General features: G+C 37.4%; 1 protein-coding gene across 4 annotated transcripts in view; it reads left to right on the top strand.

Annotated features, from left to right (window-relative positions):
• Nucleotides 1–24,249, top strand: part of SNAP91 (synaptosome associated protein 91) — a 145,006-nt gene that overhangs the window by 88,270 nt on the left and 32,487 nt on the right. Inside the window, exons 14-20 of one of the 4 annotated variants that reach the window (XM_042939274.1) lie at nucleotides 12,734–12,901; nucleotides 19,122–19,229; nucleotides 19,867–20,127; nucleotides 20,364–20,441; nucleotides 20,620–20,691; nucleotides 21,133–21,216; nucleotides 22,535–22,618. The exons of 1 other annotated variant lie outside the window; for it this stretch is intronic. In XM_042939274.1, the coding sequence (XP_042795208.1) occupies nucleotides 12,734–12,901; nucleotides 19,122–19,229; nucleotides 19,867–20,127; nucleotides 20,364–20,441; nucleotides 20,620–20,691; nucleotides 21,133–21,216; nucleotides 22,535–22,618 (855 nt within the window). The remainder of the gene's footprint in view (nucleotides 1–12,733; nucleotides 12,902–19,121; nucleotides 19,230–19,866; nucleotides 20,128–20,363; nucleotides 20,442–20,619; nucleotides 20,692–21,132; nucleotides 21,217–22,534; nucleotides 22,619–24,249) is intronic. 2 more of the 4 variants (XM_042939271.1, XM_042939272.1) reach the window with 2 other exon arrangements.

Genomic DNA, 24,249 nt, shown 5'->3' with positions numbered 1-24,249 from the left:
AGACTTAATCAGACAAAATAAAGAATCAGCAAACTCAAAGATAATTATAAGATAGCAGTTAGAAGAACAAGGAGGAAAAAGAGTGAAGAAGGCATATGGGACCTATGGATGCTATCAAATGAATGAATACATGCATTGAGGGAGTCCCAGAATTAAAAGACAGAAAAAGAGGGGCAGAAAGGTTATTTAAGGTAATAATGACTAAAAACTTCCCAAATTATATGGACATGGGTATGGATATTCATATTCATGAAGTTCAAAAGTCCCCAAGCAAGATCAACCCAAAGAAGACACAATATAATCAAATTGGCAAACATCAAAGATGAACAGAAAAACCTAAGAACAGCAAGAGAAAAGCTACTTGTCACATAGAAAAGAACCCTGATAAGGCTATCAGCACATTTTTTCAGCAGAAACCTTGCATGTCAGGAGTAAGTAGGATGATATACTCAGAGTGCTGAAAGAAGGGGGAGTAAAAAACTTCAGCCAAGAGTACTATACCCAGCAAAGTAAAAAGATCAACCCATCAAGATGATATAACAGTTGTAAATATATATACACCAAACATTGTAATACCTAAATATATAAAACAAATATTAACAGAACCAAGGGGAGAAATAGCCATATTGTAACAGTAGAGGACTTTATTATGCCACTTTCAACAATGGATAAATAATCTAGGCAGAAAATCAATAAAGAAATAGTAGGTTTGATAACACCTTACTCCAAATGGGCTCAACAAATATATACAGAACATTCCATCCAACACAGAAGAATATACATTCTTCTCAAGCACATATGGAACACTCTCCAGGATAGATCGTAAGTTATGACACTTACCAAATATTAACAAATTAAAGAAGATAGAAGTCATATTGCTAACCTCAGTGATAGAAACTAGAAATTAGTAACAGAAGGAAAATTGGAACATTCACAAATATGTGGAGATAAACAATATACTCCTGGACAACCATTGGGTCAAAGAAGAAATCAGAAAGAAATCAGAAAATATCTTGAAACAGATGAAAATGGAAACATACCAACACATATAGGATTCTACAAAAGCAATTCTCAGAGAAATGTTTATAGTGTTAAATGCCTACATTAAGAAAAAGAAACATCTCAAATAAACTATATAGCTTTATGCCTCAAGGAACTAGAAAAAAGAACAAACTAATCCCAAAGTTAGCAGAAGAAAGGAAATAATAAAGATTAGAGCAGAAATAAATGAATAGAAATTAGGAAGACCATAGAAAAGGTCAGTGAAACTAAGAATTGATTTTTTTGAATAAACAAAATGACAAACTTTTAACTAGACTCACCAAGAAAAAAGCAAGGATTCAAAAATGAAATAATAAATGAAAGAGGAAACATTACGGCTGATATTGTAAAACTACAAAGGGCCATGAGAGACTACTATGAACAATTATATGCCATCATATTGGATAACCTAGAAGAAATGAATAAATACGTAGAAACATATAATTGACTGAGACAGAACCATGAAGAAATAGAAAATCTGAAAAAATTCACAATGAGCGAGGAAATTGAAGCATGAGTCAAAAATTCCCAACAAAGAAAAACACATGATAGCTTCACAAGTGAATTCTACCATTTCAACAAGAATGAATGTCATTACTTACCTCACTCCTCAAAAAAATTGATATGGAGGCAACACTTTCAAACTCATTTTTTGAAGCCAGCATTATTCTCAGACCAAAGCCAGATGAGGACCCTCCAAGAAAAGGAAATTACAGGCCAATAATCTTGATGAACAAAAACACAAAAATGCTCGACAAAATATTAGCAAACCAAATTCAGTAGCACATTAGAAGGATCATGCACCATGATCAAGTGGAATTTATCCCTGGAATGCAAGGATGGTTCACTATATGCAAATCACTAAACATGGTACATGGAAATCATATGATTTCAGTTGATGCAGAAGAAGCATCTAACAAAATTCAACATCCTTTCATGATAAAAACTCTTAACAAATTATATGTAGAAGGAATGTACCTCAACATTACAAAGGCCTTATATGATGTGCCCACAGCTAACATCATAGTGGTAAAGCTGAAACTTTTTCCCTTAAGATTAGGGACAAGGCAAAGATGACCACTCTCCACTTCTATTCAGTGTAGTGCTGGAAGTCTTAGCCAGAGCAGTTAGGCAAGAAAAAGAAATAAAAGGCATCCAAAAAGGAAAGGAAGAAGCAAAATCGTCTCTGCAGATGACATAATCTTGTATGTAGAAAACCCTACAGACTCCACCAAAAAACCGTTAGAACTAATAAATGAATTCAGTAAAGTTGCAGGATACACAGGCAACATACAAAAATCAGTTACATTTCTATACACTAACAACAAACTATCTGAAAAAGAAATAAAGAGGACAATCCCATTTACAGTGGCATCAAAGGAATGGAATACTTAGGAATAAATTTTCATCAAGGACATGAAAGATCTTATACACTGAAGTGCTGTGAACATTGATAAGAGAAATTGAAGAAAACACAAATAAATGGAAAGATATTCTGTATTCAGGGATTGGAAGAATTAATATTGTTAAAATGTCCACATTACCTTTTTTTAACCCCTTCTAAGATTTTATTTAAATTCAAGTTAGTTAATATATAGTGTAGTATTGGTTACAGGGGTAGAATTTAGTGATTCGTCACTTACATACAACACCTAGTGCTCAACACAAGTGCCCTCTCTAATGCCCATCACTCATTTAGCCCATCCTTCCACCCACTGCCCCTCCAGCAACCCTCAGTTTGTTCTCTGTAGTTAAGAGTCTCTTATGGTTTGCCTCCCTCTCTCTTTTTATCTTATTTTATTTTTCCTTTTTTTCCACCTGTGTTCCTCTGTTTTGTTTCTTAAATTCCACATATGAGTAAAATCATATGGTATTTGTCTTTCTCTGACTTATTTCACTTTGCATAGTACACTCTAGCTCCATCCACATTGTTGAAAATAGAAAGATTTCCTTTTTTGATGGCTGAGTAATATTCCATTTTACACACACACACACACACACACACACACACACACACCCCACATCTTTATCCACTCATCAGTCAATGGACATTTGGGCTCTTTCCATAATTTGGTTATTGTTGATAATGCTGCTATAAACATTGGGGTGTATGTGCCCCTTTGAATCAGTATTTTTGTATCCTTTAGGTAAATTCACACACATATAGTCAATTACCAGGAATACACAACAGGCAATTGCTGGGTCATAGGGTAGTGCTATTTTTAACTTTTTGAGGAACCTCCATAATGTTTTCTAGAGTGGCTGCATTCCCACCAACAGTGTAAGAGGGTTCCCCTTTCTCCACATCCTCACCAATATCCTGGCTAATTCTGACAGGTGTGAGGCGGTATCTCATTGTGGTTTTGATTTGAATTTCCCTGATAATGACTTATGTTGAGCATTTTTTCATGTGTGTTAGGCATTTGTATGTCTTCTTTGTAGAAATGTCTGTTCATGTCTTCTGAACTAGGTTATTTATTTTTGGGTGTTGAGTTTGATAAGTTCTTTATAGATTTTGGACACGAGCCCTTTATCAGATATGTTATTTGTAAATATCTTCTCCTATTCTGTAGGTTGCCTTTTAGTTTTGTTGATTGTTTCCTTCACTATGTAGAAGGTTTTTATCTTGATGATGTCCCAATAGCTCATTTTTGCTTTCGTCTTTTTTCCATTGCGTATTCTTTCCTGCTTTGTCAAAGATTAGTTGACCATACAGCTGTGAGTGCATTTCTGGGTTCTCTATTCTGTTCCATTGCTCTGTGTGTTTTTGTGCCAGTTCCATACTGTCTTGGTGATTACACCTTTGTAATACAGCTTGAAGTCCAGAATTGTGATGCCTCTCACTTTGCTTTTATTTTTCAACATTACTTTGGCTATTTGGGGTCTTTTCTGGTTCCATACAAATTTTAGAATTGTTTGTTCTAGATCTTTGAAAAATGCTCATGTTATTTTGGTAGGGATTGCATTGAATGTGTAGATTTCTTTGAGGGGCGCCTGGGTGGCTCGGTCGGTTAAGCGTCCGACTTCAGCTCGGGTCATGATCTCGCGGTCCGTGAGTTCGAGCCCCGCATCGGGCTCTGTGCTGACAGCTCAGAGCCTGGAGCCTGTTTCGGATTCTGTGTCTCCCTCTCTCTGACCCTCCCCCGTTCATGCTCTGTCTCTCTCTGTCTCAAAAATAAATAAACGTTAAAAAAAATTAAAAAAAAAAAAGAATCTTTGAGTAGTATAGACATTTTAACAATATTTGCTCTTCCAATCCATGAGCACAGAATGTTTTTCCATTTCTTTGTGCCTTCCTCAATATCTTTCACAAGTGTTCTATAGTTTTCAGAGTACAGATCTTTTACCTCTTTGGTTAGATTTATTCCTAAGTATCTTATGGTTTTTGATGCAAAAATATCCATATTACTTACAGTGATCTATAGATTTAGTACAATCCCTAGAAAAACTGCAATGGCATTTTCCCATAAATATAAAATAATCCTGTTATTTGTACAGACCACAAAAGACCCCAAGCAGCCACAGCAGTGTTGAGAAAGAACAAAACTGAATGCATCCAACTTCCTGATTTCAAACTATAGTGCAAAGCTATAGTAATCAAAATAGTGTGTTACTGTTATAAAAACAAACCCCTTCACCAACAGAACAGAGATCCCAGAAGTAAATTCACACACATACAGTCAATTACCAGGAATACACAACAGGGAAAGGATAGTCTCTAATAACTGGTGTTGGGAAAACTGAATATCCACATGCAAAGGAATAAAATTGGAACTTTATTTTATACCATACAGAAAAATTAACTCAAATGCATTAACAACTTAAATATAAGACCTGAAACCATAAAAAACCCCACAGGAAAACAGAAAAATCTTTTCAACATTGGTCTTAGCAATTATTTTTTTTTTTGCATATGACACCAAAACGTAGGCAACAAAAGCAAACATAAGTAGGACTGTGTCAAACTAGAACACTTCTGCACAGCAAAAGAAACAATCAGTAAAATGAAAATGCAACTTCCAGAATGGGAGAAAATATTTGCAAACCATGTATCTAATAAGGAGTTAATATCCAAAATATGTAAGGACTCAATTCAATCGCAAAAAAACAAATAACTTGATTTAAAAATGGGGAAAGGTCCTGAATAGACATTTTTCCAAAGAAAACATATAGATGACGAATAGATATATGGAAAGGTGTTCATTATCACTAATCATCAGGAAAATGCAAATCAAAAGCACAATATTATATCAGCTCACACCTGTTGGAATGGCTATACCAAAAAGAGGTAACAAGTACTGATGAGGATATGGAAAAAAGGGGACCCTATACACTTTGGGAGTGCAAATTGGTATAGCTGTTATGGAAAACAGTAGAGAGCTTCGTCAAAAAATTTAAAAAATAGGATTACCACATGATTTACTAATTTCACTTCTGGATGGATACACACACACACACACACACACGCACGCACACACATATCAGAGAGGTCATCTGCACTTCCATATTCATTGCAGCAATATACAGAATAGCCAAAATATAGAAATAACCTAAATGTCTGTCAGTGGACAAATAGAGAAGGAAAATGTGTTTTATATATGAATAAATATAACTATATATATATATTCATTCATTCATATATATATTCATTCATATATTCATTCATATATATATTCATTCATATATATATATATATATATATATATATATATATATATATATATATTCATTCATTCAGTGGAATATTATTCCGCCCTAAAAGAGAATGAAATCTTCCAATTTGCAAACACATGGATAAACATGGAAGACATTATGCTAAGTGAATAAGCCAGACACGGAGAGACAAATATGTATGATCTCGCTCATTATGTGAAATCTAAAACAGTCAAATTCTCAGAAGGAGAAACTAAAATGATGGTTGGCAGGGGGTGGAGAGTAAGGCACAAAATGGGGAGACATTAATCAGAGGGTACAAATGGTCCATCGTAAGATGAGTAAGTTCTGGAGATCTAATGTGTAGCTGGTGACCATAGTTAATAATACTGTTGTATACTTGAAATTTGATAAGAGAGTAAATCTTAAATATTCTGACCACAAAAATAAAGGTAGTAACTAGCAGTTATGTGGGGTCATGGATGTGTTATGTCGATTGTAGTAATCATTTCACGAAATATATCAACTCATCACATTGTACATCTTAACTATATACCTCAATAAAGCTAGAGTGGGAGGGTGGAAGAAACAGCACAAGTGAGACATTAACTAGCTGATGAGGAAACCAGTAAAATGATAAATACAGTTCAGAGGACATTTCAAGGAACTTGGTATTTATTGGGATTTGAAAAGAAATGTTAGGGGCTCCTGGGTGGCTCAGTTGTTTAAGCGTCCGACTTCGGCTCAGGTCACGATCTTGCGGTATGTGAGTTCGAGCCCCGCGTCGGGCTCTGTGCTGACTGCTCAGAGCCTGGAGCCTGTTTCAGATTCTGTGTCTCCCTCTCTCTCTGACCCTCCCCCGTTCATGCTCTGTCTCTCTCTGTCTCAAAAATAAACGTTAAAAAAAAAAAAAAAAAAAAAAAAAAAAAGAAAAAAAATGTTAGAATAAGTTGACTAGGTTAGATACAAAATTAGTTAATGCCCAGTAGGTCAATAAAAGATCATATCTTGAGGTTATCTTCTTCTCCAAGACAGAATATAAAAATCACTTATCAACAAGATCTGTAACTTTTAATATATCATTTTAGAGTCGGACTCCTTAATTAACATTTAAATTCAAAGCCAAATGAAGTTACCTTCCCCAAGATAATTAAATAATCCTTGGGTGAGCTTGCTAAACAATGTGTCAGTATGACATCAGAGTAATGCTATAATCTCTGGATTGTATTTCCAAGTTGTTTTGGCAACAGAATAAACAACAGATAACCAGTCCTGCAATAAAATTGCTAATTATAAATATGAGCATTTTAAATATTGGTGTTTTCCCACTGAAAACATTTAAACCTCCTGTGTTGAAATGTTCAACTCTTTTTTTTTTTTTTAATGTTTATTTCTTAGAAGGAGGGAGGGAGAGAGAGAGAGAAAGAGAGAGAGAATGAGAATGAATGGGGAAGGGGCAGAAAGAGAGGGAGACAGAATCTGAAGTAGGCTCCAGGCTGTCATCACAGAACCTGATGCAGGGCTCAAACCCATGAACTGTGAGATCATGACCTGAGCCAAAGTCGGACATTTAACCGACTGAGCCACCCAGGTGCCCTTGAAATGTTCAACTCTTAAGCCTACAGCTATCAATTTTTTTAAATAAAATTGCTCTTTCAACTTCACTTAACTTTGTTAAATTTCAGTTGGTAAAAGGAAAATATTCTTGCTGAGATTTTATAAGGGCATTCTTCTGGTTCTCATGTTTTCATTCTGAGCTTCAAGTTTCAGAAGTTTTTGATTATTTCAATTTACTAATTTTCATTACCACAGTATCTTATACAATTAATTGTGTTTTCTGGTTCATTTAAGAATGCTCCAAATCCATATCCTTAAATCAGACTTTTTATGTCATAAATTCTTGTAAATGGCTTTTAGAGAATTTTTATAATTTAAAACTTAGTGTTAATTATAATTTGTGGGGTTATACGAAAATTTTTCAGTTTTATATGAATATAATAACTCTTTAATTCTGTCAACTATTTAAATCAGTATGTATTCACACTGTTAATTTTCAGAACTTCTCAAACATTTATTTAGTGACTGAGTTAGAACTTTAATGAATAACCAGTGAAACCTTAAACCATCTCCTTTTACCTTATTCTTTGGCATGAAATTGAAGAGAAATTCTCCTTTTCTCTTTCTTTCTCTTTCTTTCTTTCTTTCTTTCTTTCTTTCTTTCTTTCTTTCTTTTTCCTTTTCTTTTTCTTAAATTTTGCACCGAAAGAATGCCAAGTAAAAAGTAAAAGCTAGATGAGATCTTTTAAACTTGCACTGAAACAGTTTTATTCATTTCCATCTTCAAGCACTTTTTGCTAAGACACACAATACTGTAAAGAATAGGTTATAATAACCAATTTTATGAGACTACATTTCAGCCTTTACTTGTTAGAAATAAGTGACCATTGAGGACCAAAGCATTAAGATAGCAATGGGTAAAGAAGAAAGCAGAATTGTGTGATTTTAGTCAGGAGGCTATTCAGGAGGGACATGCAGTTTGTGCCTTGCTCAAAGGCAGAATGAGAGGGGCTAAAATCCAGCCCACTGTCTGCTATTCAAGCTGTGACCCTTTTCATCCTTGAAAAAGGGGTGCTTTTCTTTTCCTTATCTGCTGGCGCAGACGGAACACTTTTTATATAGTACAAAGCACCCTCCAGGCTAATAGAACCTTGGCTCAGGACCTGATGGTCACTTTTGATAATTAGACATCATTAGTCTTCTGTCTCAAGAAAATGTCTATGACTACAGTATTTCATAGCAGTAGAAAAATCAGCTAGAGAGAAAAATACTAATAAATTCTCTAATTCCCAAGCAAAATAGTAAAAATAATAAGTCTTAAGACACTGAAGTAAACTTGCATAATATGAAATGGAGTAATATTAGTCATGTTCAGTTTGCATTTATCCTATAGATATGCCAGGGTAGTAGAACATGATGCTAAATTGTAACAAATATATTTTGGCTCATTTGACTAAGCAAAAATAAATAAATAAAATCACTTTCTCAGTCTTGTTCGATGAAATCAGGTCACTTCTATTATTAAAGCACATTTTAATTTTGTATAACCAGACAGTAAAATACAAACTCTAAAACTCTTTTAGACCTATTTGGATATTTTTATCTGCCCATAATGCTAGTAAGAGGATTCACTTTCCAGCATCCATGGCCACTTCAGATGTTTAAGAATTTCTCTTGGAGGTTATACATACTGATAAATATTGGCATTTTAAGGGTTATCTTGTAATGAGGGTATTTTTTTCTGTTGGTGTAAGAGACAACCAAATTTTAGCAAATTCATATTTTAGTAAACCGAAGTTAAATAATGCATACAAGATTTGCCTCTGTTGACCGATAGTGAGCATTTTTGACTGAAAGAAGATAGAGCTTTTTGTAATCCCTGCCTCTGGCCCCGTAATAAGGAGAGTGTTTTTCTCTTCATAATAAATTCATCTCTCAGCACAAACAAGTGAGTATGTATGTTGTATTTCTGTGTGTCTTAGAAGTAGGAAACAGATCATTACTTATTGTAAATGTTTGAAGTGAAATTTCTAACTTTTTGAGAAATACAGAATTACTGCTAGGGTTTTATTAGAATTAAGAAACCTAATAGAAATTAATTACCAACGTGCATTTGAAGGCTCATCATTATTATGCAGTAATATGACTTTAATAGTTTTCATGGGGAATATTAGCCATAGTATAAGCAATTTTGGTGACCTATATTACCATTTACTTGCTAATTAAATCTGAGGGGCATATCTATGCGCTGTTTAGGAAACACAGAAAGATTTATAGAAGCTTTGAAATTCATATTTCTGTAATGAAAATTATAATTTGACTTAAATATTAGCTATTGCTATTGTTATCATTAACAAGCATTTGATACACTCCAGGCATGGGTGAGCACTTTAAATATATTAATGCATTTAATCTTTTACAGTAACCTAAGAAGTTTAGCTGCATATCACTGCAAAATACAGATTTCCTTGTTAATTCGGTTATAGTTCTGTTTCCTCAATTACAGTGAATATTTTCTAGTAATTTCCTTAGTTCAAAAAAATATGTCTGATTATGTAGTACTTGCAGTGAATTGAACTCTGCTGCTGTGGGTTTTGGGGCAAGGGTTTGTATAGTTTAATCCTTTATAAAAAGTGGTAGCTTTGAGAATAATAACTATTCCCATCATCCTAAAGTAGGGCTTTCTTTTATAGTAGGGAAAATTTTGCATAAAGCAATAAATAAGTAACATAAATTATATTTCCTCCAGAAAATTCAGATTTTAGAGACTAAAACCTGTGGCAAAAGTTTTCAGCATCAGTAATGCCCCAGTATGTTTAATCATCATAAATTTTCCTAGGAAATTTTACTCTCTATCTTTAATCATATTGCAAGCAGTCTTATAGCCCTCCATCTGAAAAAAAGAGTAGTCACAAGCAAGGAACTAGTGTTTTAATCTTTTATAATTTTTTTAAGGTTGTTTTTGTTTTTTGGGGGTTTTTTTTTTTTGAGAGAGAGAGAGAGAGAGAGAATGAGAGCACATGCACACAAACAGGGGAGGGGGCAGAGAGAGAGGAAGGAGAGAATCCCAAGCAGGCTCTGTACCCACCAGCAAGGAGCACAACACAGGGACTCGAACCCACAAACTCTGAGATTGTGACTTGAGCTGAAATCAAGAGTCGGGCGTTTAACCGACTGAGCTGCTCAGGTCCTCCTTAATCTTTCATACTTTTAAAAAATATTTCTATTTCTCTCCTTCTAGTACACATAGATAGTCTTCTCCTTTATCACTTACCAAATGTACAAAATAAATTGCCCATTCCCTGTCATAGACAATCGCAGGTCTGGAAACTTAACATCACATGGCTCTTAGCCCTTCTAAGTCAGATTGCATCTTGAAATAGCCATTGATAAAACAAGGCTAGAGAGAGTCCCACCAATGCCAGGAGAATAGAGAACCAAGTCTTTCTGGCTTCTGATGACCCACTTTGGTTTCCAATTAAAATTTTAGGGTGTATGACTATTGAGTAACAGTTGTATTGGGCCTGATTCTACTGGTTTAAGGAATTATTGGAAGGACCTTCTTTTTCTCAGGATTTGGGACCTGATCACCTAACAGCCCCAAATCAGTATAGCTCCTCTTTGCTTGGTGTTCATTATGCATACATTCTAAAATTAAAAAACTGTTTCTAATGTGATGTACCCTGTATGTTATCATTTTCTAATGTAATGAAATGTATAAGATTTGGTTAGGTAGAGCCTTGATTACCTTAGTGTATCTGTAGAGTGCTTTATCTAATATTTATTGGGTTTGAAATTGCATAGTTAAATGAATATGATCATTTTTTCTTGAAAAAAAAATTTAATGTTTATTTTTTGAGAGAAAGAGACAGAGCAGAAGTAGGGGAGGGGCAGCGAGGGAAGGAGACACAGAATCTGAAACAGGCTCCAGGCTCTGAGCTGTCAGCACAGAGCCTGACACGGGGCTTGAACCCATGGGCCATGAGATCATGACCTGACCTGAAGTCGGACACTTAACCGACTAAGCCACCCAGGCGCCCCAAATGAATGTGATAATTTTTAATGTCAAATTTATGTTTCTCAGTTTTTTAAAATGTCTTCTAGAACTTTTAGTTTATTGAGTTCTCATAATGTTTTTAAGCCTCTTAAAAAAATAGCTCACTAATGACTTCTGATAAAATGTCTTCATGATTAAAATAAATTTCCAGTAACATTCATGAACTCAAATATGAGCCCTGAGGCTTATCACATGACTGGGAGTATGCGCATACCATTGGACACTAAATGTTTAACCTAAAGTCATAGTATAGTTAAGAATTACCCCTCCCGGGCTTTTTATTTGGATCCCAACTGTAATCTCACTATTGAACACTAAGAAAGTATGTACCTCTGAAGGGAGTGCAGACCTCAGAAGGGCTGAAAAGTGTTAATGCTACGCAATCTGTCACATTCATCTTAAAAATAATTCTCAGGGTGCCTTTGTGGCTCGGTTGGTTAGTGTCTGACTCTTGATTTCCACTAAGTTCATGATCTCATGATCTTGAGAGATCGAGCCCTGTGTCAGGCTCTACACTGATGTCTGTGGAGCCTTCTTGGGATTCTCTCTCTCCCTGCCCCTCTCCCACTCACATGTATAAACACACTCTCTCTCTCAAAAAAAAAATCTGTTTTAAATAATAATTCTTATATGTTGTCACATAATGTCTATAAATGGAAAGATTATATATTGAATTGAAAAACCTCTGAGAGTGTGAAACTTATGAAGAAAAAAATCATGTAGTTTGAGGTTTTTTTTTTTCCCTAACTCCTAAGCTTGCATTCAGTTCTTTGACTACGTGTGGTATGTTCTTCAGTCAGACTATAGCTATCATAAAGTCTCTCTTTATTCTGTGGTATTCTGGACTGAAGTGACACATCAGATACAGAGGATTAATAAAGTTCGATCAACTACAGTTTCTTCAGAATTGATATTTATCCTATAGTAAATCAGTCAAAGCAGATGAAATGATGAATCTGACAATAAATTGAGTTTGTCAAAGTTGTTTAGTGCTGACTTCAGGTAAGTGTCTTAACCTTGCTCTCTGTGTTCCCACCTATAAAATCGAAAGCATGGTCTAGAGGATCCCTACGGTCCCTTCCTGCTCAAACATTCCATGATAATAACAGATAATACATTAGTTTTTAATTACAAATGGTTCAGAAAGGTGCATAAAGCTAAAACATCTTCAGTTAGTACCTCGCCCTGCTCGGACGTTGGTGTGCTTGCGTGTTTCAGCTCTCTCTTATTTCTTCATACGCTGACACATAATGGACATCGATAGACCTTTTGGGAGAGGGTGAGTAAAGCTTTATTTTAAACTTCTGTTTTAAAAGAGACTTCTGTCTCTTCATCACTGTCCTTAATTTGATGATTTGGAGCCTGGTACATCTTTTGTCCTTTCCTCTTCCCTCCTGTTTGTTCTTTGTCTGTGGTACAACACAGATTCTCTGGCTGCAATTTCCTCTGTTCCCTCTGAAGCACAAATTTCAGACCCATTTGCACCAGAGCCTGCCCCTCCTACCACAACCGCTGAAATTGCAACTGCTTCAGCCTCTGCCTCAACTACTACAACTGTCACCGCTGTCACTGCTGATGTGGACCTCTTTGGAGGTTAGTCAGTCACATCACTGTTTTGTCCTTTTCCTTCCAGGTTTGGGAGTTGCCTTAGAGTTGAGGTGCTTAAAAATGTTCATGTGATAGGACAACATGTCAGAGTGTTTACTTTTTAAATGTTTCTTCATATATATTTATCAACACTAACTTTATCAATTTCATCTTCACTTAATTTTAGTAGCTTTAGAGCAAAGATTGCAATGCTTTAGGCCAGTGTGATGTTTCCAGTTTTTAAACGTCGGGTTTTAAATTGCTGTTAGAACCCTTGTCCCATGTATGTCCCTGCCCTGCAGCATCTATGTGAGAGTGGTGCCAGGCCTCTCTATCACATTTAGGTTTGGCTTCTTCACCACCTTCAAACTAGCTGAACGAATCATATTTGCAGAATATGGAAGGGGAAGTTCTGGCTTAAGTTATTTTTTAAGATTTGGAAAAAAAGTCATCCAAGAGTAGTTCAGATTTGGAGGTCTCTGAAGAAAGTTTGGGGATACGCCCATTTTGTAACTGTAAGCTTGTTCTGTACAAGCAAAGAGTTGGATCATCTTTAGCCTTGGAACTTTGAGAGACCATTTGATACAACGCTCACATGCTGATTGAAAACAGGTTTAGGTTAGACTTTGAAATGATCATCTGAAAATACACTTTATGTTCAGATGTAAATTCTGACAGAGTTGACTCACAGCTGTGAGCTTGCATCAGGTATCCTAGACTCTGGCGGTATAACATGCCTGGACCTTATGAACCGACCGAAGCCAGTGTGTTTATATATTCCCATCTGAGCGGTGCTAATGTCCACACCTGGAGAAGTGCTCATATCAAATACATGCATCGAATAGTGTTATATTCATCATAGTTTTGTGTTTCTTTGTTACCGTATAACTTTCCCGGGGCATTTTGAGAATATGGTAAAGAAATTGGAGGAAGCAAGTGATGGGGACAGCAGGACAGATTTGGCAGGCTCTCGTGGAGTTAGTACATTCCCCTGGGAACATACACTTACTGGTCCGTCCCGCTGTGCCACCCGCCGTGCCCCAGTCTCTGAGGCTTGCCAACACTGTCTCGGACAGGAGCGCTCCGGTGGACACAGCACTGTTGCCATTGTTTCACACAATGAAGTTGCCGCTGCTTGCAGCGCGGCCATTCCTGTTGCAGGAGAAACCTTTTTTTAAAGTGGGGGAAGGGGGTTTGCAGGCTCTTGCATATTTTATTGAAAGTAGTCAACCACTAGTGAAAGTTAGTTTTTCAGTTATTCCTCTATAACTTTGAGACCAAAAATTAAATTTTCAGCTTAAATTTGTAAAATGAACTTCTTCACACACCCCCTTCCCCCCTCCCCATTATTAGTATTGGGTATGGGTGGTTTCTCGTACGCTTATCTTTTCAGAAACACTTCAAGGAACATATGAACAGGGCAGATAACTATTTTGTGCTTAAATATTTCTGCACCTTTAGCTGTTTAGATTTTTATTTTTCAATCCAATTGTAAGAAACTTAAGTGCCTTTAAGAAAACAGTCAATTCCATCTTGCTTCCTCCGTGGCTCTCTAGAATAGTAAAGCCTGATATAGTTCCTTGAAATAGTCTTTGTGCCATTATGCTGTTTGTGTTGATCATTTATGGCTGATTTTTCTACATTCATCAATCAGAAAAACCTGTATATTTGTAAATATTTTCATGGTTCTTTCTATCCTGAAATACCAATTTAAAAGACTAATACTGCAGAAAGTCATGTAACTTAATCCCAAAGAATGGGGCTCTCCTTGTGATTTTCCCAATATCCTTTCTAGTCATCTGGCTGTAGGTAAAGTGAGTACATCTGTAAATCTCATCATAATTATTTTTACTGATCTGGATAGCTCCATAAACTATCTCCTGACCTCTTAGCTGTAAAATCTCTACCTTTATGGCCAGGAGTCTACAGGTGTCACGGTTGCACAGTTTTCGGTGATATTCCCTAATTTCTTTCATGTTCTTTATTGATTTATAACGGATCATCTAGAGATGGGCCATGTTGTGTGGCCATTTTTTTTCTTACTTTGTGTCACTAAAATGGGCAAGTGGTAGAACTCTTAAATACAATAAGGGCACCAGATATTTTGTTTACATGATTTTAAAACATGCACTTTTGAGGTTTTATCTAGCTCATACAGCAGTATTAAGTAGATGTCTTTTTTTTTTTTAATTTTTTAATGTTTATTTATTTTGGAGAGAGACAGAGACAGAATGTGAGTGGGTTAGAGGCAGGGAGAGAGGGAGACATAGAATCTGAAGCAGGCTCCAGGCTCCGAGCTTGTCAGCACAGAGTCTGACATGGGGCTCGAACTCACGAACTGGGAGATCACGACCCGAGACAAAGTCGGGCACTCAACCAACTGAGCCACCCAGGCGCCCCAGTATTAAGTAGATGTCTTTAGAAATAAGTTAAAGAGATTTATTTCTGGGAAGTAGTTAATTGTTTAATTTCATGAATATTAAATATTAAAACATTGATATTTCTATGCACTCATAATAAATTTGAAAAACAGAAAATGTCTGATATTTTAAAATATTCACATTGATACCCCACATAACATTTTAGTTATTTCAATGTAAGTCATTAAAAACATTTTCAGAAAATTATATTTACTAAACACTTTATTTTTTTTAATTTTTTAACATTTATTCATCTTTGAGAGACAGAAACAGAGTGTGAGTGGGGCAGGGGCAGAGAGAGAGGGAGACACAGAATCTGAAACAGGCTCCAGGCTCTGAGCTGTCAACACGGAGCCTCACGCAGGACTCGAACTCACTGTGAGATCATGACCTGAACTGAAGTCAGACGCTTAACCGACTGAGCCACCAAGCGCCCCACACTTTATTTTTTAAAGTGAACTTTTAAGGGGGAAAAAATGCTTTCTGTGATCATACAAGATAGTATTGTACTTTTAAAAATTAGTAAAATTTACAGATGTTGATAAAAATAAAAGACAGACTTTTCTAAAATATTCTATTTTTCACTTATGGATACTTTGCCAACAGCAGCATATTGTTTGTGACAACACAGGGTTTTTTTTTCCTGAGCACTCAAATGCTAATTGATACTAATTCCTCTACACATTCACCAGGGTACACTTTCAGTCACCTGTGTCAGTTTGGGAGCAAGCTTTCAGGAACATGTAGTCTGTGAGCATGAAACCAAGTGGCTGGAAAACCAGAGAACTTCCCTCACAAGCCTGCTCTCATTTGTGCAAGTTGGTTAACAAACTAAGTACTAAGTACTTAAATATAAGCACTTGAATCTAGATTTTGTGTAAGAGTCATAACCTGGGACCTTTGGGGAAGACTGGAATGGTGACTTTCAGGTTGTTGACAGTGATTAAAACCCCTGTCCAAGTAAGTGATTTAAAGATGGCTCATGGGACTGGAGAAGATGGGGAGAATTCAAGCTGGGAAAATGATAGCTATACGAAATTTTTAGAAAGGTAGTCACATGATAAAAAGTTTGAGAGAAAATTCTTCCTAGATTGCTAGAGGGAAAAAAAAGACTGGTCCGTAGCAGTGGCTGGGAGACTGTTTTGCTGGGGAAGGCCTGGACTGGGTCCATAATTATAGAACAGCAGGAACATGCATTTCCAGGAAATAGCACGGGTTGAAAATAGCCAGTATGTAAAAATGAACTGCAAATGGGTAACAAGGGAAAGAGAACTTGATTAGAAAGAGCTTGAGTTTTCAAAACTGGAAGGTTAATACTGCCTTTGATAATGAAAGAAAACTAGGTAGTAAAACAAGTTTAATTTGTTTACAACAACAACAAAAAATTCTATTACCTCTCACAGCTTGAGGGCCAACTGAGCTCTGCTGGACAGTTCTCATTCATGGTCTCCTTCCTGGCTACAGTCGGGCTGGGGCTGGTGTTATTCAGGCAGTGGCTGGGGCTGCAGTCTTACTCGTGCACATCTCTGCCTTCTGGCCTGGGAAGACAGCCAATGGGACCTGGGGCAGCTGGGCTCCTATCTTTAAGAAAACCTCTGATGAGAATAAATGAGTTTATAATCTTTAATTTTCAGTAACAGGGGAAGCATTTAAAAGAGATACACATCTTGCTGGCAGGGAGGAAAAACCTCTTTTGAGGACATGGTTACAAATACGTGTTTCACCTGCTTACATGTAAGTGGTAACTGCAAAGGGAAGCCTGTAGATATTTATTTGACCCCCGTCCCCAACACTGACATAACTGGTGTTTATTCCATCGGACAAACACGAAATAGTAGAATGTGTCATGGTTCATAACAGTGTGGCATAGTGGTTAACACAAAGCCTCTGTCATTTTATAGCCAGATGCTGACTCTACCATTTGCCTGCTGTGTGACCTTGGTCAAGTCACTCAGACTTTCCAAGCTTCCATTCTCTTATCTACAGAGTAAAGATAATAGAATCTACATCATGAGATAGTTACAGGAATTAAATTTAATAATGTCATAAAACATTTACACAGTGACTGGCACATGAACACTCACTAGGGACAGCTATCACTGTTTCTACTAGTTCTAGTATTATTATCCTCACTTCTATTTATAGAAATAAAAAGAAAAACTGACCTGACCCATGGCAAAATACTCTCAGCCCTGCCTACTTCCTCCTATACTTTCTTGTGTTCTGCCCCAGCTCTTCAGGTATTGCTCTAAGCCCTCTCTATCACAGCACCCTTAGCATGGCTTCTGGGGAAGCAAGACTGGCCTATCCACACTCCAGTATTATTTGGCCTCTCCCCTGACTGACCTCTGCTCAGAAAACATATTCCCTTGTGTAGCTGAGGGAAGTAAGCAAACCAGATAAACCTGTAAGATATGAGTAACTGATTGTCTCATTATGTCTTCTAAGGATATTTGTGTTTTTATAAAGAAACTTTTAACCCAAGTGTCTAATTTCATGTTTGTTGTTCCACTTAATGCTGGGCCTCAGGAAAGGAAAACAGGAAAGTCTGTTTCATACTCAGATCAGTTTGGAACATGCTCCGTTAAACTCAGAATCAAGTGCCTTGACTATGTAAATCTCCAAGAAAGGGAAGATACTGTGTAGTAGTTCACAAGCATATCTGACAATTTCTTTTTAATGGCCAGAGGAACAGTGTTCTTGGGGACACTTGTAGATATTGTGGAAGGCAGTATTTTAGGATGAGAAGTCTAGCAGGTAAGTGGCCGATTCTAGATGGGTGTTGGTCCCCACTTTCAAGGAGTTTCTTCTAAGCAAATCATATTTATGTTGGCTCATTCTGTTGTACTTTCAAATTATAGAATTTCTTTGAAAACTCTGGGTTTTTTTGTTTGTTTGTTTTTTACCAAACTAACATGGTTTACTGGCAGAAATACATTGGGTGCCATTTGTACACATCAGCCATTTATATATTTATAAATTGGGGCTACCTGTTTGTTAATGAATTTTCTGCTCTAAATAGTAATATGCTTGTAGTCTTAAATGAAACCGTGTTTTTAGTATGTTGAAACTAGATCATTTTCCAAATAATGAGAGCAATACAATATTTGAAAACAGCAATAAACTTAAGTTGAAATAAAGGCAGTATGGTATCATCCCCTAGTTTTGTTTTCTATTTCCTTAAATCCTTGCTTGTATCTGAAAATGCTTTTCAAGGATAACAAAGACTTAACTTTTATGAGTACTTAGTAAACTTTTCATGTTAACAGTGTAATTTTTCCTGTACTAGACCATAAAATATTTTTTTAACTAGAATTATTTGTTTACATTTCCATCATATGTTTAATTTTATGGGCATTAAGGAAAACATCTATGTTTGGTAGAAACCACCAGTCGGAGACATCTTAGTAACATAGTGAATAAGTATTACCTAGACATGAAAGATTAACAAGATCCTAAATTACATAGTAAAGTTATTTTTGTGTTTTAATTTTCACATCCATTAATTTCTAATGATACATAAAACATGCTTCTCAGAGCCCTTATACAATGAGAATCCTGTGGCCTGATGGATCCTAATAGGCCTCAGCAGTATGAACACTGTATCCTTTGCATGTGACTAACATGAAGGAGTGCAAAGAATCATTGTTTTGTGACTGCCAGCAGCGCATGGGCCGTAAAAATGCATTTTAAGAAATTCATGTTGTATAAGGGAGCCTTTTTCGCAATTTAACTTGGTTCTTTTACTATATTTTCTTCTCTTTTTATTCCTTTTAATTTCTGTTGTTTTAAAAACTGCACCCAAGATGCCTTTGCAGCTTCTCCTGGGGAGGCCCCTGCAGCATCCGAAGGGGCCGCCGCACCAGCTACCCCAACCCCCGTAGCGGCAGCGCTCGATGCATGTTCAGGAAATGGTGGGTTGAAAGTCATGAGCAAGTCTGTTGTTTCTCTGTCCTCATGTGAAACTCCCATAGTTAGATGTGGCCATGTTTTTCTAACTTTAATCTCTTCCGAGTAGCGAGTATCATTCACAACGGAATAGATAGTGCTGGCACTTAAAACATTAAGACGATCAAGTGCATACTTAATCAAAATTGACAATTTCTCAAGATTGACAATTTTTGTCAGTGCAAGTATGCTCTCTTAATGTTTTTGTCCTCCAATGCTATACTGTACTCCTTTCTAACACTGAGTTCTAATATATAGGCATGTTTTAATGAGTTTTCAAAGCTACCAAATTGCCCAGTTTGAGGGTTTGAAGAAAAATCTCTGATCCTAGACTGGAGGCTAATCTTAACAGTACTTTGAAGTGTTCGGGTTTCTTAACTGTGTTACCCACTAAGTTTTTTTTTTTTTTTTTTCTTTAGAGAAACGTCCAAACCACTGACCCTTGCTAATAGGCTAGTAGTGCCAGTAATGCAATCCACGCAGCCCAGTGCCTAGCTAGTGTGTGAATATCTGTGTCAGGTGTCTCTCACCCTAGTTGTGATGCCTCTCTCTTGTCTCTCTCCTTACCGATGCTGTATGTGTCTCCACTTTCCTTTCCAAAAGACCCCTTTGCCCCGTCCGAAGGTAGCGCAGAGGCTGCGCCCGAGCTGGACCTCTTTGCAATGAAGCCACCTGAGACCAGTGTTCCTGTAGTTACCCCTACAGCTAGCACAGCCCCTCCGGTTCCCGCCACTGCTCCTTCTCCTGCTCCCGCTGTCGCAGCTGCCGCTGCCGCCACTACCGCCTCCGCCACCGCCGCCGCCTCCGCCGCCACCACCTCCGCCGCCACCACCGCCGCTCCTCCTGCTCTAGATATCTTTGGTGGTAATTCTTTGTTGTTGTTGAACTCTCTTCACCTGGTGGATTGAATTCTGATAACTTGAGATACCCTGCACACACAACTGTTACTGCATGACTACCGTGTAAACTACATGCTTTTCTAGAAACCGTTTGCTGCTTATTTCGGAATTGTCCCACGTGCGCACTCAGAATCGGAAATGTGATGCTGTGTCGGACTGCTTTGTCGAGTTGAGTAAAGGCATGTGTGTTCTTGGTCTTAGATTTGTTTGAGTCTCCTCCTGAAGTCGCTGCAGCGCCTAAGGCAGATGCTGCTCCTAGCATAGACCTGTTTGGTACAGGTAAACATCTAAAGCAACCCCCAACCCCGTCCCTTTTTTTTATATATTAGTTCTCCCAGATGTTTTCTTGATTGAACTCTCTGTGCTCACCTGTGATAATGCATTTGTTAGATATTTAACTTTGATTTCAGCTTTCTACTTACCTCTGCTTGGTTTTGGTTTGTTTCACTTTTGGAAGATGCTTTCTCCTCTCCACCACAAGGGGCCTCTCCTGTGCCTGAGAGTTCTCTCACTGCTGACCTCTTATCCGGTGAGTGCTTTTGCCAAGGCCAAGCCTTCTGAGATGTCTGCTGGGGGTTATGTGTGTGCAGAGGCGGATACGAAAACACGCAGGTTCGTCTTGAGTTCTTTTAAACTCAGAATTCGCTTGAAAGAAATAAATCTCATTTTGGCTCATCACCAACTGATGAGGTTACTGATTTCAAATCTAATGCTGGTGAAAAGACACAGCTTTTATCCCCCCACCCCCCCCGGCCCATGTTAAAATCTCTGAGTTTCAGGAGTCAAATGTTATTTTCTTCTGGAAAGTATGTATTTTTAAATCCATTTGCTTCTTCTCAACTGTTAAAATGGTCTGCAGTCTTACTGCCTGCTGTTAAACATGAAATCCCGAGAAGCCATCTGTCAAGGCTCGTGGTTTTATTTTCCCTTGGGTGACATGCCCTTTTCCCTGTTGTGTGCTTCACCGCAGTGGATGCATTTGCAGCACCGTCTCCTGCAACCACTGCCTCTCCAGCAAAGGTGGACTCTTCGGGCGTGATAGACCTTTTTGGGGGTGCGTATCTCTCCTCCTTCAACACGTGAAGAGTCTTTTCCCCCCCTCTCAGAATAGTTTTTAGATCTTCCGCTTCATTATATCCCATCAATTTTTCTTTTGACTATATGAAGTTATTTCCATCTCTCAGCCGTGTAAGCTTACGTTTTTAAGACCTTTTCCATTTCTTTGCCATCGTCATCTTCATTCTCATCAGCTCACCATAATTTCCAGTGCATGGCCTAATGAAACCGATCATTTCTTCATTTGAAGTCTTTGTGTTTTTAACTTTTTGTTCCTCCTAATGTAGAATCAGCTGGTTGGAATTTCCTTCTACTGTTCTTCATTGGCGATCCTGATCTGTTGGCTAAATCAACATTTCTAAGTTCTTTAAAAAAAAAAAAAGGCAATGTAAATATTAACTAGATAATTTGGAACTGAAAACAAATAAACCAGTCCAAACTGAAAACATAAGCTGGAAAGCCATACATTATTCTGTAGGGTTTATTTATGTTGAGCTTAATGTTTTAAATCCTGCCAGAGAACCGGAAGATGTTTCACTGATTTAAATGTATTCTTCCGTTACTTTGTGTATTATCTGAAGGCAGGGAGATGCACTGAATTAACTCTTAAGCTACTCAGTTGGATGATGGATTTAAAATCTTATTTTAGCATTAAATTTCAGAGAAAAAGTACAGATTTGAAGTGATTTCTTCATGAATATCCACAAATGTGTGTGCCACAGGCTAAAATGTCATTTTTAGTAAGTTAAACCACACCGAGTACCTTCCCCACTGAATGCCGAAGCATCATGGTATGAGCCCGGAGGGGTACAATGGTGTCACAGTCTCTGACATTCAGGAGCTCAAAACTTGTGGCAAATAAACACTGAACTGTGGTATAAAAGTACAAGTTCGGCTGCTGCTGCTGCTCAAATTAAGTTTGTTCTTTTTTTTTTTTTTTTTCTAAGTTTAATGGAGTTCTAAATGGGAAAGCTCCATTGTATTACCTCTGGGTAAAATTTTTAAAACCTTGATCCTATTTTAAGAGATGACAGGATTCAGTCCAGAGGGTTTTTTCTTTAAATGGAAAAGAAGAATTGTCTTACTCTTAAAAAGAGGTATTAATCTGAAATATTCTCGGACTCTTTTTTGAGAGAATAAACTCAGAGCGTGGTCAGAACATAATTCAGTTGACTCAGTCATTTCATGTATCTGAAGGTGACAGGCTCACCACACAGTGTCATGTCTATGCATTTCTCGGGTAAACACTTAATTTACTTACTGTACTTACTGTTTACACTCTTTTACTTTTTTGCTGCACAATGGATAATGGGTAGATGCATTTGGAAGTAGTGCTTCTGAACCCCAACCTGCACCTCAGGCTGCTTCTAGTTCATCAGCATCGGCAGACCTACTAGCTGGTAATTAATTCATTAAAATAAAATGGTATTTTGTGGAAGTTAAGTTTTGCTATATTTTTATAAGTTACAGATATGTAAACTTCAACATGCATGTATTCCTTCCCTTTTGAGACATAAAACTGAAAAACAAGACATTGTATAATAGAAGGTTATTTCCCAGGATTGTATAAATACCAATATTAAAATCACAGTTGTATACAAGTCACCCCTGTGGCTCCTTGGATGCTCCTAAATGCCTTACTTTCTTTAATGTTAATTTTATTTTTGAGATAGACACACACACAGAGTGTGAGTGGGGGAGGGGCAGAGAGAGGGAGACAAAATCGGAAGCAGGCTCCAGGTTCCGACCTGTCAGCATAGATAGAGCCTGGGGCGGGGCTCAAACTCACAAACAGTGAGATCATGACCTGAGCTGAAGTCAGACGCTCAACTGACTGAGCCACCCAGGCGCCCCAAATGCCTTACTTTCAGTCATCACATTTCTTTTTGTTTACAAAAGAGGTAATATGCTTATGTAGCAAATTTTATCTTGTATTGCCTGTGCCCATTTTTTTTTTTTTTTTTTTAAGAAATTTGTGTGGAAAGATACCATTATGTTTGTCAACTGATTCTGTAACTCCAGGATAAAGTGTTACAGATTTCCACCAGGGTTGAAACTGTTGCTACCTATGCCACTTTTTTTAACTAGCTGTTTGTTTGTTTATTTGGTTTTTAATCTGAAAACTTCTGGAGAGCTCTCAGTTCAACAAGGCCATAGTGTGGCGTAGACTGACACAAGATGTCTAGGATTATTGCTTATTGCCAGGATGGGAAAGATGGAATAGCAGGGAAGATTTCAAAGACTCAAAGATAGTAAAAGCTAACTGTCAGCCTTCCTTGGAAACAGGGAAAAGTATGCTTCATGTTAGCCAGACCTAGAAATTGCTATTTTTACAGGCAAAGCATTTGCCATTTGCAAGACCACAATAGTAAGTTTGAGGCTCAGGTTATCAGTCAAACTCAAAAGACACTGCTGGTTTACCTCATTCTGACTTCACTTAGAAGGTTACATAACAAAGTGCAGCGGTAGCATCATAGAGGCCTCAGACACTCAGATCCAGCTTCCAATGTTCCTCCTCAGTCACCACAAGGAATGCATTTTGGTCATATGGTTGGCAAGGGATTGATGTGTGTGTGGGTCACATCAGCACAAGGACGTTGCCACGTTCAGAGTCTCTCAGCTTAAATTTCCTGCTAGTCGTGTTGCACTTGAAACAGTGACTAGGTCTTATTTTTTCATGTAATGAACAATCCTGTACAGGTGTAGCAGGCACAGAACATTCATTCTTGGGTTAGTAATGAGTAATGACTTCATTAAAGGATCCTCATCACCTTTCAGAATTGTAGGAAGTTTGATATGAGGTCAAGTCATTTTTCGGTAATTTTTTAAAATGTTTATTTATTTATTTTGAGACAGAGAGAGAAAAGGCAGGGGAGGGGCAGAGAGAGGGAGAGAGAGAATCCCAAGCAGACTGCACTGTCAGCACAGAGCCCAACATGAGGCTCCATCCCACGACGGTGAGATCATGGAGGTCAGATCTTTTCTCAAGAGGCCCGAAAGGATAATCACAGCCTAGCTGTTGACGCTTCCC

Source organism: Panthera leo, chromosome B2 (assembly GCF_018350215.1).
Source record: "Panthera leo isolate Ple1 chromosome B2, P.leo_Ple1_pat1.1, whole genome shotgun sequence".
In the NCBI taxonomy this organism is placed as follows: domain Eukaryota; kingdom Metazoa; phylum Chordata; class Mammalia; order Carnivora; family Felidae; genus Panthera; species Panthera leo.
Note: the sequence above shows the minus strand (reverse complement) of the source record. Positions and strands in the feature narration are given on the sequence as shown.